Genomic DNA, 19,054 nt, shown 5'->3' on the forward strand with positions numbered 1-19,054 from the left:
TCGTCAATGCTTATGGTTTTCAAAGAACCTAATGATTCTTGCTTGTATCTCTATTATGCAATCATGTAGGGGACTTGTGGGAAATGTTTTGGGTTGTCGTATGCAATCATCCAATTCAATAACGTTAGGAAAATCTGAGGGTTAATTAGTGCAATCACGGTTAACCTGGGGCGTTGAGAATTCATGGTTTATTGAAAAGCAATTAGAAATCATTTAGTATGCAAGTATAACATGTGTGGAGATGAACCCCTTAGCTAGCCATCCCATCCATTCAATTCCATCACATTCATACTTACAATCTGTTTTAATTAGAATCTGTGCAATTAGTTTAATTTCGTCCAAAACTCAATCCCCCCTTACTTTAATGTCCAAATTAGTTAGAAAGTGTCTTAGTTTGTGTTTCTAAGTGTTTTGATTCAAGTTATTACCCAAATTCGTCCAAAGTACTCAAAGTGCTCAAAACTGCCCAGAAAGTGTTTTTAAGGCAGTTTTGAGTGTTTTGGTGCTGTTTTGAGTCTTTTGGTTTGTTTTGGTGTTTTAAAGTTTAGTTTTGCATTCTTTGAGTCTAGTATAGTGTTTTATATTGTGTTTTTACGTTTTTCAGTGAAATCCAAGTGATTAACAATCCCTCCTAATCCCCGGTCCTGAACGATCCCTACTTACATACTTACTACAATTGTCAAAAAGAGGGTTTAATTTGTGTGCGTATAATTCTCGCATCACTTTCCTACGTCAAGTAGGAACCTTGTTGGAGTAGGAATCCTCGTTGGAGTAGGAATTCATCGTTGGAGTAGGAATTCATCGTTTCTTCAAGTCTTCAACTCATTCATTCCTCTTTTGCTCCAAAAGGCTCCAATTTGCATCTTCTTGCACACTTTGGCCTTATAATCTGAAAATACACAAAAGTGACTTTAAACACTAAAGTAACTAAGGAAACACAACATAAATGCACGAGAACAAGCTAATTAAGTCGCATGAAAATGCTCATATCAAATTCCCCCACACTTAGCTTTTGCTAGTCTTCGAGCAAAACAAAACAACTAAAGAAAACAAAACGAAACAAAACAATCAAAACATAACCTAAACCTTCCAACGTTTGCCTCAGGGATTTCCAATGAAACATGACATGTCAAAGATCATTACTCACATAGCTTTTAGTCTTCCTTCCCCTCGAGCACATACTTAATCATAGTCACCATTCACTAGTTTGCATTTAATCAATTAAAACACATTTTGAATGCAGTAACATGCCTTAGAGAATTCCCTCAATTCCTCCCTAGTTATGCACTCAATTTTCACTCAGATTTTCTGACTACACACCCTACAATAGTTATATGTGAGAAGATTGATGTAAACATGAAAAACTAGTACTCACATACGTTATAACAAAGAAAGCAATTTCTGGAGTAATTAAACGTGTTTAGATATGAGCTCATGAATGGAATGCTACTACTTAGATGTGAGAACCAGTGACACCATATGCTCATACCAAATTCAAACTCCACAATTGAAATACACAACACTCAAGATAGAAGTCAAGGGTTGTAACGGGGCTTGGGGTATTGGCTAACAAGGAAAGATAGGGATAAACAAAAGTTCCTTAAGCAATAGCAAGCAAAGTAATGAAATTGAGACATAGAATTCACTTAGAATGCAGAAATCAACTTTTAGACAAATAGGGGAGATTCAAACAACTCTTAGGGCCTAATTCATCACTTTTTTTTTTTTTTTTTTCTTTTTTTTCTTTTTTTTTTTTTCACAACTTTTTTTTTTTCTTTTTTCTTCTTCTAGCCGTGCCTATGACACATAAACTCACATAAATACTCCTTCCCCCACACTTATTTTCTGCAACACATTAATCAAAAGGAATTCATTTTCAGTCATGCTTACTATGCTTCAAGAACAAGGGTATGGATGGTCCTAATCTAGGCTAGGTGAGGATAATATGGGTTAACAAAGAACATGGGCTAACACGGCTCAATGGGGTTAAACTTAAACACAAAATGAGTTAAGGGTACACGGCTATTTGGCTTTGATGGTGGTCACTACACAACTTCATCTTGAATATGTGTTATGCAATTCAATAACATGCTTTGAATGAAATGGGCATGAGTTCTAGCATTTGGAACTAAGTGATGAAACGCCTTCTAAGTAGTAACCAAGCAAAGAATAATGAGATCATGCAACGACTTAAGAAAACAATGATGCACAGATTATTACTCTCCAAATGACGTTTAGGCTCAAGTCTCACAGGGATGTAGCGTTAGTTTGAGTTCATTCCTTCAAGCTTGTTACAAAAACTAATTTTCCTTTGTGATTACATGTGAATTCGTAAACTATAACTACAACCAAGCATAAACCAAAGAGTATATCAAACGTCCATCCATGTTTGTAACTTTCTTTAACCATCATGCAATTAAAAACCAAATCCTCATCATTGTGTTGGAAGGTGACCTACGACACAAACAAACACACAAAAACAACTCTTTTTGGGTTTTTCAAAACAATTTTTCAAAATTTTATGGGTTTTTTTTTATTTTTAAGTCAACACACACTAAAACACTCTAAAATAGCTTAAAAACACTTAAAAACAGCAAGGAACAACATTGGAAGTTATGGGTGATAAAATCCTACGAATTTGCATCAACAACATTAGTTACCCCCCCCCCCCCCACACTTAAATCAAACATTGTCCTCAATGTTTTAAGCCTAAAATCACACCAAACACAAGTAAACACACAAACAGCAACTAAACACACTAAACATGGCAGAATGTAAATAACAAAGAGAAGAGGTTAGGGACGCAAATCTGGTTATGGAGTGTAAATGCCATCCTCTCCTTGGTGATTGCATGGGTTGCCTCCCACGAAGCGCTTGCTTTAACGTCTTGCAGCCGGACGAGGGTATGCTCATTCCTCATTACTTAGAACCCACGGCATGGAGTGGGATCTCCTCCACAACATGCTCAACAAAGTTCTCGTAGTAGGGTTTCAACCTATGGCCATTCACCTTGAATTCTTGTCCAGTTTTCAAACTCTGTATTTGAACTGCACCATGCACAAAAACATTAGTGATAACAAATGGACCAACCCACTTGGAACGTACCTTACCGGGGAATAACCGAAGACGGGAATTGAATAACAACACTTTCTGCCCGATTGAGAAGGTTTTGCCTCTAATCATCTTGTCATGGACGGCCTTGGTCTTCTCCTTGTAAATCCGGGCATTCTCATACGCCTCATGCCTAATCTCTTCAAGCTCGCTCAATTGTAGCTTCCTATGGTTTCCAGCCGTGTCCACATCCATATTGAAGGTCTTGACCGCCCAATGTGCCTTGTGTTCAAGCTCCACGGGTAGATGGCACGGCTTGCCATAGACTAGCCGAAATGGGGACATACCAATGGGCGTTTTGTAAGCCGTTCGATAGGCCCACAGTGCATCCTCCAAACGCAAGCTCCAATCTTTTCTATTCGGCCCAACGGTCTTTTCCAGGATTTGCTTTATTTCTCGATTTGAAACCTCGGCTTGGCCACTTGTTTGGGGGTGATAAGGTGTGGAAACCTTATGCATCACGTTGTACTTCTTGAGCAATGCCGCAATGGTGCGGTTGCAAAAATGAGACCCACCATCGCTTATGAGCACTCGAGGCATCCCAAATCTAGAGAAAATGTTAGATTTTACAAAATCTGCAACAACTCTAGAATAGTTAGTTCGGGTGGCTTTAGCTTCCACCCACTTTGACACATAATCAACGGCAAGTAAAATGTAAGTAAAACCAAAAAGGGAAAGGACCCATAAAATCAATACCCCAAACATCAAAGATTTCAACAACAAGGATTGGGGTTTGCGGCATTTGGTCTCTTTGGCCTAAACTTCCGGTCTTTTGACATCGATCACATGTTAAGCAAAAAGCCCTAGCATCTCTAAACAATGTAGGCCAATAAAAACCACTTTCAAGAACCTTAAACGCTGTGCGTTGTGTGCCAAAGTGTCCACCACATGCATATGTATGGCAAAAACTCAAAATGGAATTAAATTCAGATTCATGAACACAACGACGCACAATCTGATCCGGGAATATTTTCCACAAATAAGGGTCGTCCCAAACATAAAAACGTGCATCCTTTTTTAATTTATCACGTTGAGCCTTGCTTAAGGTGTTAGGAACTTGCTTAGACACCAAAAAATTAACCAAATCGGCATACCAAGGGGTACTTACCTCAACGGACAGAAGTTGTTCATCCAGAAACGTTTCTAAAATGGGAAGGTCCTCTTCTTCACGCACCATTCGACTTAGGTGGTCAGCCACCACGTTTTCACATCCCTTCTTGTCCCTAATTTCAAAGTCAAATTCTTGAAGTAGGAGCATCCAACGAATGAGCCTTGGTTTGGCCTCCTTTTTGGTGAGAAGATACTTCAAGGCTGCGTGGTTGATAGGAGCATATTCATGCGACTTAAATGGCTTGTTCTCGTACATTTACGTTATGTTTCTTTAGTTATTTTAGTCCTTTATGCTTCTTTTGTGTGTTTTCAGGTTCTAAGGGCAAAGTATGCAAAAGGGTGCATTTTGGTGCATTTTGGAGTAGTTTGGGGCGTTAAATGGATTGCATATACTTGAAGCCAAGTAGATGGACGAAATTGAAGACCAAAGGAGGCCCTTTGTACCAGAAATTCACACCAACACATCCCATTTCAGATTGCATTCCAATCATTCCAGCCAAGCCACATGCACTCCCTTTAATTTATTCAACCTAGCTGTCAAAGCACACGCACTCCCATCCATTTCATCATTGCAGCCACATATAGCTTTAATTCACATGTAAACAATCATGCATTCCCTTCATATAAATCAGCCACATGCACCCATAATCATTCAACCAACTTTGCACATGCATTCATCATCATAACCTAGCTGTCATTACCCTTTAATCACATGCATAAATCAGCCACATGCATCTCCCATCACCATTCCAGATTTCCACCAAGTTCCTAGCTGTCATATTCCCTCCTTTTCACCTATAAATAAGCATCCATTGCAGCCACAATTGATTCATTCCCATTCATTCTCATACACTCTTCCATTTCAGAAATTCATTCATTCAAACACACATCCACACCATCAAACTATCCTTAGACCTTGTGCTACAACGAAGAGGAGGGGAAGAGTGCCTAAACGTTCATACAATTCAAGTTTGAGTTGTTGGAATGTTTAGGTGTTTCTTTTCCTCGATTACAATGTTTAATTTCAATTCTCTTTGTTTTGTACGTATGAGGAACTAAACCCCCCCTTGGCTAGGGGGGGATTCGAAATATATGTTTATGCTTGCATTTTGATTTGATTACTTCTAATTGCGTTTCATAAGTTGTGGATTCAATTTGTTTAACTGTTTGATTGATAACTTATTTATGTATGTTTATTGAGAGCACACGCTTAATTTTCATGCATGAATATGACGCTAGAATATAAGTGAGATTCACCTAATAGTTACGAACTTATATTCACAAGTAGTGGAGGTTGCTTATAAACAATCGCGTTAAACGATTTCTTGGCATAAGTTTCATGCAATCATAGTAACGAATGCCTCGTCAACACTTATAATTTTCATAGAGCGTAATGATTCTTGCTTGTATCTCTATTATGCAATCATGTAGGGGACTTGTGGGGAATGTTTTGGGTTGTCGTATGCAATCATCCAATTCAATAACGTTAGGAAGACTTGAAGGTTAATTAGTGCATCACGGTTAACTTGGGGTGTTGAGAATTCATGGTTTATTGAAATGCAATTGGGAATCTTTTTATTATGCAAGTGTAACATGTGTGGAGATGAACCCCTTAGCTAGCCATCCCATCCATTCAATTCCATCACATTCATACTTACAATCTGTTTTAATTAGAATCTGTGCAATTAGTTTAATTTCATCCAAAAGTCAATCCCCCCTTACTTTAATGTCCAAATTAGTTAGAAAGTGTTTTAGTTTGTGTTTATAAGTGTTTTGATTCAATTTGTTACCCAAATTCGTCCAAAGTACTCAAAGTGCTCAAAACTGCCCAGAAAGTGTTTTTAAGGCAGTTTTGAGTGTTTTGGTGCTGTTTTGAGTCTTTTGATTTGTTTTAGTGTTTTAAAGTTTAGTTTTGCATTCTTTGAGTCTAGTATAGTGTTTTATATTGTGTTTTTACGTTTTTGAGTCAAATCCAAGTGATTAACAATCCCTCCTAATCCCCGGTCAAAAAGAGGGTTTAATTTGTGTGCGTATAATTCTCGCATCAAATTTTGGCGCCGTTGCCGGGGATTAGCAACTTTGCTAATCTCTTGGATTGTTTTATTTTCGTTTGTGTGTATATATTTTTAGTTTTATTTTGTTGATTTTAGAAGGACAACATGGCACTTGATAATGCTTCTCTTTTGTCACAGCTCATGGAAAGGTCCCAAATGCAAAGCGTTGATATATTTGATCTTCAATCAAGGAATAACGTGTTTTCCAATACTTACAATTCGGATTGGAGTGATCATTCAACTTCTATGTGGTGGGAACCTCAAAATGTTCAACAAGAAGAATATTGGCAGCCACCTCATATTCAATATGCCCAACCAAACTCAAGTTCGTCAATAGATTATAATCAAAAGCTTAATGAATTAATTTGTTTGGTGCAGGGCTCACAAAACCAAGTCGAGGAGGCTCAACAAGGAGAATATTGGCAACCATATGAGGAGTTCTATACAACACCTATGCAGCCACCACAACCTGCCCAAACAAATTCAAGTAAGTCTTTGTATAATGATATGGTTAGTGAGTTACTCACCAATTTGTCTCAGGGGCAAGAAGATCAAAACAAAGCAAGGCAAAATCAAGACAAAAGGTTGGACAACTTGGAAAAGCAAATTGGGCAAATAGCGGAGTTCGTAGGACAATTTCAAGACCAAGGCAAACTCCCTATTTCAACCATTGCAAATCCGAAGGAAGGATTTGAAACTGCCAATGCTATCACGTTAAGAAGTGGCAAGGAGGTTGGAACGGACCCTAAACCATCCAACTCAAATTACAAGGAAGATGAAAGGTTGCAATTTGAGGAAGAGGAACACACGCAACCTATGGCAAGGGTGGAAACACCTTTGCCGCAGGCACCTATTGCTCCTACGCCATCCAATTCAGGTAAGGTTGTTCCAAAGTTAATTATTTCTAACCCCGTTCCACTGAATGTCCCTATTCCTTGCAGGATCATGCAATCCAAGGAAGAAGAGGGTGAGAAAGGCATCTTCGAATCCTTTCCAAAGAATCAAGAGCAAGATGTGACTGGGGAATGTCTAGAATTCATCAAAGAGGATATACTTGAGAAAAACAACCCCAAGGAAGTTGAAATTCATGAAACAGTACAAGGACCAATCATCACACCACATCTGGCCAAGTCCAATATCCCTGAAACTTTCCAGGGAGTGGTGTTTATTCTTGAGTTTATATCGGAGCACACAGGTAAGCCACCTCCCCGAATTTCAATTTTGTTTTATACTGATATGTTGTTAATAATCCAGGCACCCACTCTAGAATTTAAACCATTACCGGATCATCTCAAGTATCACCCCCCATTCAAAGATAAATTCCATGTCGTGGGTCGTAAGTGAGGAAAGAAGTTCCTCGTCCGGCTGCAAGACGTAAAAGAAAGCGCTACTTGGGAGGCAACCCAATACAGAGAATAAAACAAAGCTTGTTCATTAATTTTCGAGAAATTACAAATGTATCTAACAAAGAAAGAGAAAGATGGAGCTTTACAAAGGTTGTTTTTGTTTTTGTTTATGTGAAGCCCCACTACGCGGCAAAACTCTGGGAGCGGAAGGCGTCGGAGCAAGAGGCATCGGAGCAAGAGGCATCGGAGCGAGAGGCATAGGAGCGAGAGGCATAGGAGCGGAAGGCATCGGAGATAGAGCATTCCAGGCCCCAATACTTGGCGGAACGCTGGATGACCCAGGAAAAAGGTGCCCCTGGAAGAAAGACGCAAGCCTTTGACGGTCACTTTGCATTCGACCTTGAGATTCTTGCATCTCATCAAGCTTCCTCTTCATGCCCGACGAATAGTTATTTGCAAGCACATGCAAACTTCTATTCTCGTACTTAAGTTGTTTGATCTCCTGCTTAAGACTCTCCACCTCCGCCATCAATGATTCAACCTGACGGGAGCGAGCAAGAAGGCGTTGGCCCATGTTGGACACAGAACCAGCGCATTGAACGCTGAAAGCCAGGGACTCTTGAACGGCCAACTCATCGGACCGTCCTGAAAGCAGCTGACTATCTCTGGCAGTGAGGAGGTTCCGAGCTACTATCGTAGCTGTTGTGGCGTCCTGCATCACGGAGTCTTCACCTGTAAGATGACCGTTAGAAGATAAGAAAGAAGGGCGCCATACGTTACCTTGACGCGGCACGCCCGTATCACTGCGGAGACTCAATTCTAAGCTAAGGTTCGATGGGTTTGCCATTTTTCAAAAGTGTTCAAAGAGAAGGGGTGGATGGAGTAAATTTTCAATGGGCCGGAGACGATGTTTGGGAAATCTTCAAAGTGTGCATTGATAGAGGTGATCGATCACCTCTATTAAAAGAGAGGCGACACAATCACCAATTCAGAGTTGAAGAGACACCACTCTTCAAAGCCGGATTTCCCGGCGTAAAGATCGCCGACTTTTCAGACGCAATCTCGGCTTTTTCAGATAAAGCGCGCCACTTTGTCAAAAGCTCCCAGCTTTTCAGAAGACGCGTGGAGGCCGAGAAAGCAGCTGCACACTTTTGCCGACAAGCGTGTACAACTTTGTCAAAAGCTCCCGGCTTTTCAGAAAGCGTATGCAACGTGTCGTTCAGAAATCGAAGGGCCGTCGTTCAGAAATCGAAGGGGCGCCTGCTCAGAAATCGAAGAGGCGTCTTCAAAGATCGAAGAGTCGTCACTATTTCAAAAAGCCGGATTTGCGGGATCAAAACGTTTGTCGACAAGGGTAAAAGAACAGTACCACCACTTGCTATTGGGAAATCCCTATATATGTCGACTTTCATCTTTTATGGCAAGGCAAACCTGAAGAAAATGCCCAACTCTTCCTCACCTCTGAGGGCGCACTCCCAGCAAAGCCTTTCGAAATACTCCATTCTTTCTTCTTCCCCAAAGATGATACCAGATGCCTGGAGTACAGATGACCCAAGAGGAAACAGCACCACAAATACATGTGCTGATTCATTCACCGCTTCTTCAAAAGCAAAGGTATCTCATATCATCAAGGTCAAAAGCAAAAGTATCTCATATCATGCTCTTTCCCTGTCTTTTCCTTTGTCTTTGTTATTACTTGCATGGCAAAGTAAAAGAAGCAATCAGCCGGCACTTGGAGTCTACCTGGACTCTATTCCCTGGTTGCTTACCTAGCGTTGCTCTCGAGTAGTCATCTTCAACGGTTGATACACTTCCAGAGAAGGGACCACTTCTGCAAAGGGAAGCAAGTAAGGCAAAGGAAAATGATACATTGAAGCATGAGGAGACAAGCATATGCTGAGCTATCCTCTAACCCTCTTCAATACGAATTGGAGAGATTGAACAAAGAAACAGATAAAAGGAGTAAGCTCAGACCTTCGGGGGAGACCAAAAGAATCCTGCTGCCCAGTTCAAGAGTAGCACAAAGGAAAATCAACGATCGGAGGAAACCAAAAGAATCTCCAGCCCAGCCCAGTTGAAGATCACCAAGGAGAAAATGGAATTCACACTCCAATAACCAGATTTGCATCTCTAAACTCTTCTCTTTATTAGATACATTCTGACATGTTTAGTATGTTTATTTGCGGTTTATATGTTTGCTTGTGTTTAGTGTGGTTTTAAGCTTAAAACATTGAGGACAATGTTTGATTGAAGTGTGGGGGGGTAACTAAAGTGTTTTGATGCAAATTCGTAGGGTTTTATCCACCATAACTTCAAATGTTGTTTCTTGCTGTTTTTAAGTGTGTTTAAACTGTTTTAGTGTGTTTTGACTTAAAAATTCGAAAATCCCATAAAAATTTGAAAAATTGTTTTGAAAAACCCAAAAAGAGTCGTTTTTGTGTGTTTGTGTCTTAGGGTACCTTCCAACACAATGATAAGGATTTGGTTTGTAATTACAAGACTGTTAAAAAGAGTTATAAACATAGAGAAAAGTTTGATTTACTCTTGGTATATGCTTGGTTATGGTTATAATGTATGACTTCACATGCAATCATAAAAGAAAAATTCATTTTTGTAACATGCTTGAAGGATGGAACTCAAACAAACGCTACAACCCTGAGAGACTTGAGCCTATAACGTTCTTTGGAGAGTATAATCTGTGATTTCTTGTTTTCTAAAGTCGTTGCATGATCTCATTATTCTTTGCTTGGTTACTACTTAGAAGGCGTTTTATCATATAGTTCCAAATGCTAGAACTCATGCCCATTTCATTCAAAGCATGTTATTGATTTGCATAACATATATCAAGATAAAGTTGTGTAGTTGCCACCATAGCCAAATAGCCTCATGATGCGAACTAAGTAAGCACACAAATTAAAACCCTCTTGTGACAATTGTAGTGTATGAATAAGTAGGGATCGTTCTAGACCGGGGATTAGGAGGGATTGCTAAACACTTGGAAACTGACTTAAAAACTCAAAAACAAAGTTTGAAACACTAAACTAGACTCAAAGAATGCAAAACTAACAATAAAAACACTCAAACAAAGCAAAAGACTCAAAACAGCCCCAAAACACTCAAAACTGCCTTAAAATCACTTTCTGGGCAGTTTTAAGCACTTTGGTAACTTTGGACGAATTTGTGTAATCAAATGAATCAAAACACTTAAAAACACAAACTAAGACACTTCCTAACTAAATTGGACACTAAAGTAAAGGGGGATTGAATTTTTGACGAAATTAATTAAAATGCACAGAATGTAGAATTAAGGCAGATTCTAATGAATGTGATGAACTATGGATGATGGAATAGCTAAGGGGTTCTTCTCCACACATGTCACACTTGCATACAATTTGATTTTCAATTGGTCTTTCGATGAATTAAGGAACTCGATACTCCAAGTTAATTAGGTCCGCTTAAATTAACCTTCAAATTTCCCTAGAATCATTGAATTGGATGAATATGCATCGCAAACAAATTATTCCTAACAAGTTCTCTATATGAACAGCATGATAAAGATACAAGTTAGAATCATTACGTTCTTTGGAAATTATAAGCATCGACAAGGCATTTGTAACTATGAAAAGCATGATACTCGTGCCAGGAATTCAATTAACGCGATTGTTTATAAGCAACCTCCACTACTTGTGAATATAAGTTCATAACTATTAGGTGAAACTCACTTATATTCTAGCGTCAAATTCATGCATGAACATTAAGCGTGCACTCTCAATAAACATACACAAACAAGTTATCAATCAAACAGTTAAATGAATTGAATCCAAAATTCATGAAATTCCAACCAAAAGTAATCAATTCATATTACAAGCATAAACATGGTTTCGAATCACCCCCTAGCTAACTAGGGGGATTTAGCCTCTCATGGTCACAAAAAGAGAATTACAATTGAATTTAAACATAAAGCACAAAGGAATGATTACACCTAGAACGCCCAACGAATCCACTTGAATTGGTGCGCGACGAAGCTCCTCTTTCCTCTTCTCCTTCTGCGGCAGATTGGTTGTGGGTGGTTTTTTGGTTGAATTTCTGGGTTAGGGATGGATTTAGGATGGTTGGGTGGTGCGGCAAGGTTGGTAGATGGTGTGTGAAGGTTTGTATGGTGGTGGAAGGTGGTGGAAATGGCACGGCAATGGTGGAAAGTGTATGGAATTGGTGGTGTTTTGGTTATGGTGGCTGCGGCACTAGGGAGAGAGTGGGGTTATGGAGGCTACGGCTGATGAGTGTATGGGAGAATTAGGGTGTATGATGAAGGGGTCACGGCTTAGAGAGAATTAGGGGAAGGAATTAAGTGATATGTGGCTGATTAGAATTAATTGGAAGTGACGGCTACAAGATTATGGTTTAGGGTTTATGAATGAATGGCTAAGATGATTTTGAATGAATGAAAGGCTATGGATTCAAGGGGGAGTATGAGAGGGTGCGGCTAGAGTGGGAAAAAGGGATTGTGGCTGAAAATTAAAAGAATGAATGGGAAAAGGGTGCGGCTGCATGTAATTAGGATGATTAGGTTTTAGGGTTAGGGTTTAAAGCATGAATTGGGCCAGAAATACCCCCCCTTGCACGGCAAGGAAAGGGAGTTGGGTTAAAGCCCACGGCAAAGGGTTTTAGGGGCCCTATGGCCTTCGTTTTGTGTCCTAAAGCGCCTACAAGGACATCAAAGTATCTAGAAAATGCGGACGTTTAAGATTAGGAAAGGTTACCAAAACGGGAAACTTAGGGTCAACTTTCCTAAAATAGGAAACCTTGTTTGAGTAGGATTCCTCGTTTTGGTAAGAATTCATCGTTGGCGTAGGAATTCGTCGTTTCTTCAAGTCTTCAACTCATTCATTCCTCTTTCGCTCCAAAAGACTCCAATTTGCATCTTCTTGCACATTTTGGCCTTATACTCTGAAAATACACAAAAGTGGCCTTAAACACTAAAATAGATAAGTAAACACAACATAAATGGACGAGAACAAGCTAATTAAGTCGCATGAATATGCTCCTATCAAATTCCCCCACACTTAACTTTTGCTAGTCCTCGAGCAAAACAAAACAAAACAAAGAAAACAACCTAAACCTTCCAACGTTTGCCTCAGGGATTTCCAATGCAACATGACATGTCAAAGATCATTACTCACATAGCTTTTAGTCTTCCTTCCCCTCAAGCACATACTTAATCATAGTCACCATTCACTAGTTCGCATTTAATCAAATAAAACACATTTTGAATGTAGTAACATGCCTTAGAGAATTCCCTCAATTCCTCACTAGTTATGCACTCAATTTTCACTCAGATTTTCTGACTACACACCCTACACTAGTTATATGTGAGAAGATTGATGTAAACATGAAAGACTAGTACTCACATATGTTATAACAAAGAACGCAATTTCTGGAGTAATTAAACATGTTTAGATATGATCTCATGAATGGAATGCTACTACTTAGATGCGAGAACCAGTGACACCATATGCTCATACCAAATTCAAACTCCACAATTGAAAGGCACAACACTCAAGATAGAAGTAGAGGGTTGTACGGGGCTTAGGGTGTTGGCTAACAAAGAAAGGTAGGGATACACAAAAGTTCTTTAAGCAATAGTAAGTAAAGTAATGAAATTAAGACCTAGAATTCCCTTAGAATGCAGAAATCAACTTTTAGACAAATGGGGAAGATTCAAACAACTCTTAGGGCCTAATTCATTGTTTTGGGCCCTTACTTCAACAACCAATACTTTGGAACTCTTTTTCACTTCTTTTCTTTTCTTTTTTTTTTTTTTTTTTTTTTTTTTTTTTTTTTTTTCTTTTTCTAACCGTGCCTATGGCACATAAACTCACATCAATAATCCTTCCCCCACACTTATTTTCTGCAACACATTAATCAAAGGGAATTCATTCATGCTTACTATGCTTCAAGAACAAGGGTACGGATGATCCTAATCTAGGCTAGGTGAGGATGATATGGGTTAACAAAGAACATGGGCTAACATAGCTCAATGGGGTTAAACTTAAACACAAAATGAATGAAGGGCACATGGTTGTTTGGCTTTGATGGTGGTCACTACACAACTTCATCTTGAATATGTGTTATGCAAATCAATGACATGCTTTGAATGAAATGGGCATGAGTTCTAGCATTTGGAACTAAGTGATAAAACGCCTTCTAAGTAGTAACCAAGCAAAGAATAATGAGATCATGCAACGACTTTAGAAAACAATGACGCACAGATTATTACTCTCCAAATAACGTTTAGGCTCAAGTCTCACAGGGATGTAGCGTTTGTTTAAGTTCCTTCCTTCAAGCATGTTACAAAAACTAATTTTTATCATTTGTGATTACATGTGAATTCGTAAACTATAACGACAACCAAGCATAAACCAAAGAGTATATCAAACTTCCAACCATGTTTGTAACTTTCTTTAACCATCATGCAATTAAAAACCAAATCCTCATCATTGTGTTGGAAGGTGACCTATGACACAAACAAACACACAAAAACAACTCTTTTTGGGTTTTTCAACACAATTTTTCAAATTTTTATGGTATTTTCGGATTTTTAAGTCAACACACACTAAAACACTCTAAAATAGCTTAAAAACACTTAAAAACAGCAAAGAACAAGTTTAAACATGTTAGGTGGTAATACCCTACGAATTTCATGCACAAATATCTCAAAACAGAATGTTACCCCCCCACACTTAAACTAAACATTGTCCTCAATGTTTTAAACACAATTAAAAACATTACACAAAACATAAAGTAAGCAACAAAGAGAAGGGTTTAGGGACGCAAATCTGAGTGTGGAGCGATTCCCAAGTTCTTCCTTTGTTGATTGCATGGGTTGCCTCCCACGAAGCGCTTGCTTTAACGTCTTCCAGCTGGACGAAACTTTCTTTTACTCCTCATTCTGGCTCACGGAATGGAAGGTTATGTCCTCCACGGTATAGAGGGGTGCAACTACAATCTGTCCGACGAACCACTTCATGCTTTGGGTCCTTGAATGGAGTGGGATAATGATCCTTTCTTATTGTCGTGTTTTTCTTTTCTACATCAACACGAATTCTCCCACGACGTTTAATTCGATTAGGTACCTGCACCACACGAGGTAACAACCTATTAGTTGAAATGGGAATCGAATTTGGAATAGGTGGCTTACCTTTGTATGGCAAAGAAGTGGTAGCACAATGGACGGATGCACAAGGGTTGCTCATGGCCAATTGTGGTCCTTTCAAGATTGGAGCCGTGCACTCCTTGTTCTCTACTCCAAGTTCCTTCTCGGTGGTAGTTCGAGAAACATCCTTCTTGATCTTTGTTGAACACTCCGTCCCTATGTGTTCAATTACATTAATGGCACAACAAGAACGAACATCATTAGTAGTCTCAATCGATTCAGGAATCTTAAAGTTAATCATATCACCACCAAAGGCCATAGTGACTGCTCCCTTGGCCACATCAATCTTGGTTTGAGCTGTTTTCATGAAAGGTCGTCCAAGTAAGAGTGGTGATGATGGAGAGTGTGCCGAATCTTCCATGTCAAGCACATAGAAATCTGCAGGAAAAATCAAATGGTCTACCTGCACCAAAACATCCTCCAAAACTCCTTTCGGGTATGCATTAGATCTATCAGCTAATTGAATAATAACACCATCCTTTTTAAGCTCTCCTAGATTCATAGATGCATAAACAGAATATGGCATGACATTAATTGAGGCACCTAAATCTAGCATGGCATGTTCGAACTTTGTATTTCCAATTACACAAGGAATAGTGAAACTACCTGGATCTTTGCATTTGGGAGGTAATTTGCGTTGCAAGATGGCAGAGACATTCTCACTTACATGAACCACCTCTTTTTCTTGAATCCGTTTCCTTGTTGTACAAAGCTTTTTCAAGAACTTCGCATACTTCGGGATTTGCTTGATTGCATCCAAAAGGGGTATGTTGACTTGAACTTTTCTAAATGTCTCTAGAACATCTTTTTCCTCCTCTTCTTTCGTGGATTGCAAAAATCTGCTAGGAAAAGGAACATTGGGTGGAACAAAGTTAGAATTAATCAATTTTGACCCCAACTTACCTTTGGTGGCCGAATGAGATGAGTTGGGTGCATTAATGTCCCTTGGTAGTTGCGGCAAGGGTGTTTGTACGCTTGCCGTGGGCTTGCTTGCTTCCTCCTCTTCATGTTGCAGCTTTTCATCCTCGTTATGACCTGTTTTTGATGTAGGACCTGCCCCAACTTCCTTACCACTTCTTAGGGTGATTGCTTTAGCTGATTCGAACCCTCCCTTCGGATTTGGAATGGTGGAACTAGGGAGTTGTCCGGGATCTCGAAACTTACCTACAAACTCGGCAATCTGCCCAATTTGTTTCTCTAGTTGATCCACCCTCTTATCTTGGTTTTGCATAGCCTTCGCTTGATCTTCCTGCCCATTAGACAACTTAGTTAGTATTTTAAGAAGTGCATCATTGTCAAGAGACGTACCTGAGGCACTTGGGCCGGATTGGGCTTGATTTTGGGGTGGACCGTAGGGTTTGGGAAAGAACCCCGGGGGTTGTTGCCGGAAGCCTCCTTGATTCTGAGGTTGCTGGGAATCCCTCCACTTGAAATTTGGGTGATCTCGCCACCCCGGATTATACGTGTTGGAGTAGGGATCATGTCTTGACTGATTTTGGCTTTGAAACCCAATGGCATTCGCACTCTCCCATCCGCCATTCTCAATGAGTTGAGGACACTTTTCGGAGGCATGTCCTTGGATAGAACATACGCCACATACCACAGGTCCTTGCATCTTCATTCCCTCGGCCATCTGTGAAACAATAGAAGTAAGATTAGCCAATTGTGAATGAAGATCGGACGTTGAACTTACCTCATGTACTTGTTGCCGTGGGGGTCCTCTTTGACCTACACCCTCGTACTGTTGAGCATTCAATGCTCGGTTCGCGATCAAGACCTTGGCCGCCATGGGTGTCTTGTCCACCAATGCTCCACCCGCCGATGCGTCAAGCATTTGTCGTTCGATTGGTAGGAGCCCCTCGTAGAAGTATTGCAGAAGCAACTCCTCCTTCATCTGATGCTGTGGACAAGAAGCAACAAGAGATTTAAAACGTTCGTAATACGTAGGAAAAGACTCACCATCTTCTTGCTGTATACCACTTATCCTTTTTCGTAAAAGGATGATTCGAGAAGTTGGGAAGAACTTCTCCAGAAAAGCCCTCTTCATGCTCTCCCAAGAAGTGACAGTGCCGGGAGCTAACTCATATAACCAATCTTTGGCTTTATCCATCAAAGAGAATGGAAAAGCCTTCATCTTCAATATGCTTCCATCGACGTTGACGGGAGTCATACTAGAGCAAACTACTTCAAATTCTTTCAAATGTTTGTTAGGATCTTCCATGGACAAGCCATGGTATTTAGGAATATGATGAAGTAAACTTGACTTTAATTCAAACTCATCCGTCTTACCTTGGGCAGGTGGGGGGTATTGAATGCACAAGGGTGTGGCATTATCCAAACCTGAGGCGGAAAGCTCCTTAAGTGTCCGGGTGTCTACGGCCATGTCTTGTGGCTCTTCAAATACCCTTGCCGTGGGTTCCTCAAAGATCCCTGCCGTGGCCTCTTCTTCCTCTTCTAGGCCTTGTTCTTCAAACTCAGGTTCCGGGCTTGGCGGATAGTGTTCTTGCTGGTTTCTAGCTCTTCTCAACTTCCTCTCAAAATCGTCGTCAAAATCCAAGATGTTCGCACGAATCGATTGAGAGCTTCTAGTCATACATTAGTACCTAAGAAACAAGAAACAAAATTAGGTCAGAAACTTAAACAAAATCAGAAACAAAATGAAATAAAAGAAACAAAAACAATCCAAGGGATTAGCAAAATTGCTAATCCCCGGCAACGGCGCCAAAAATTTGATGCTGTCTAAGTAAGCACACAAATTAAAACCCTCTTGTGACAATTGTAGTGTATGAATAAGTAGGGATCGTTCTAGACCGGGGATTAGGAGGGATTGCTAAACACTTGGAAACTGACTTAAAAACTCAAAAACAAAGTTTGAAACACTAAACTAGACTCAAAGAATGCAAAACTAACAATAAAAACACTCAAACAAAGCAAAAGACTCAAAACAGCCCCAAAACACTCAAAACTGCCTTAAAATCACTTTCTGGGCAGTTTTAAGCACTTTGGTAACTTTGGACGAATTTGTGTAATCAAATGAATCAAAACACTTAAAAACACAAACTAAGACACTTCCTAACTAAATTGGACACTAAAGTAAAGGGGGATTGAATTTTTGACGAAATTAATTAAAATGCACAGAATGTAGAATTAAGGCAGATTCTAATGAATGTGATGAACTATGGATGATGGAATAGCTAAGGGGTTCTTCTCCACACATGTCACACTTGCATACAATTTGATTTTCAATTGGTCTTTCGATGAATTAAGGAACTCGATACTCCAAGTTAATTAGGTCCGCTTAAATTAACCTTCAAATTTCCCTAGAATCATTGAATTGGATGAATATGCATCGCAAACAAATTATTCCTAACAAGTTCTCTATATGAACAGCATGATAAAGATACAAGTTAGAATCATTACGTTCTTTGGAAATTATAAGCATCGACAAGGCATTTGTAACTATGAAAAGCATGATACTCGTGCCAGGAATTCAATTAACGCGATTGTTTATAAGCAACCTCCACTACTTGTGAATATAAGTTCATAACTATTAGGTGAAACTCACTTATATTCTAGCGTCAAATTCATGCATGAACATTAAGCGTGCACTCTCAATAAACATACACAAACAAGTTATCAATCAAACAGTTAAATGAATTGAATCCAAAATTCATGAAATTCCAACCAAAAGTAATCAATTCATATTACAAGCATAAACATGGTTTCGAATCACCCCCTAGCTAACTAGGGGGATTTAGCCTCTCATAGTCACAAAAAGAGAATTACAATTGAATTTAAACATAAAGCACAAAGGAATGATTACACCTAGAACGCCCAACGAATCCACTTGAATTGGTGCGCGACGAAGCTCCTCTTTCCTCTTCTCCTTCTGCGGCAGATTGGTTGTGGGTGGTTTTTTGGTTGAATTTCTGGGTTAGGGATGGATTTAGGATGGTTGGGTGGTGCGGCAAGGTTGGTAGATGGTGTGTGAAGGTTTGTATGGTGGTGGAAGGTGGTGGAAATGGCACGGCAATGGTGGAAAGTGTATGGAATTGGTGGTGTTTTGGTTATGGTGGCTGCGGCACTAGGGAGAGAGTGGGGTTATGGAGGCTACGGCTGATGAGTGTATGGGAGAATTAGGGTGTATGATGAAGGGGTCACGGCTTAGAGAGAATTAGGGGAAGGAATTAAGTGATATGTGGCTGATTAGAATTAATTGG

At 39.7% G+C, this 19,054-nt stretch overlaps 1 protein-coding gene across 1 annotated transcript; it reads right to left on the reverse strand.

Annotated features, from left to right (window-relative positions):
• Positions 1–13,459: 13,459 nt before the first annotated feature.
• On the reverse strand, positions 13,460–17,427 carry LOC148691690 (uncharacterized). The gene has a single exon (XM_088683249.1). The coding sequence runs from the start codon at positions 17,425–17,427 to the stop codon at positions 14,566–14,568; it is 2,862 nt and encodes a 953-aa protein (XP_088539375.1). The 3' UTR covers positions 13,460–14,565.
• Between the last annotated feature and the right edge of the window lie 1,627 nt (positions 17,428–19,054).

The sequence above is a fragment of the Pyrus communis genome, chromosome 13 (genome assembly GCF_041283825.1).
Source record: "Pyrus communis isolate YQ-2024b chromosome 13, ASM4128382v1, whole genome shotgun sequence".
NCBI classification, from domain to species: Eukaryota; Viridiplantae; Streptophyta; class Magnoliopsida; order Rosales; family Rosaceae; genus Pyrus; species Pyrus communis.

Coding starts and splice junctions, on each gene's coding strand:
- LOC148691690 (XM_088683249.1), bottom strand. CDS start 17,427: ATGACTAGAAGCTCTCAATCGATTCGTGCGAACATCTTGGATTTTGAC.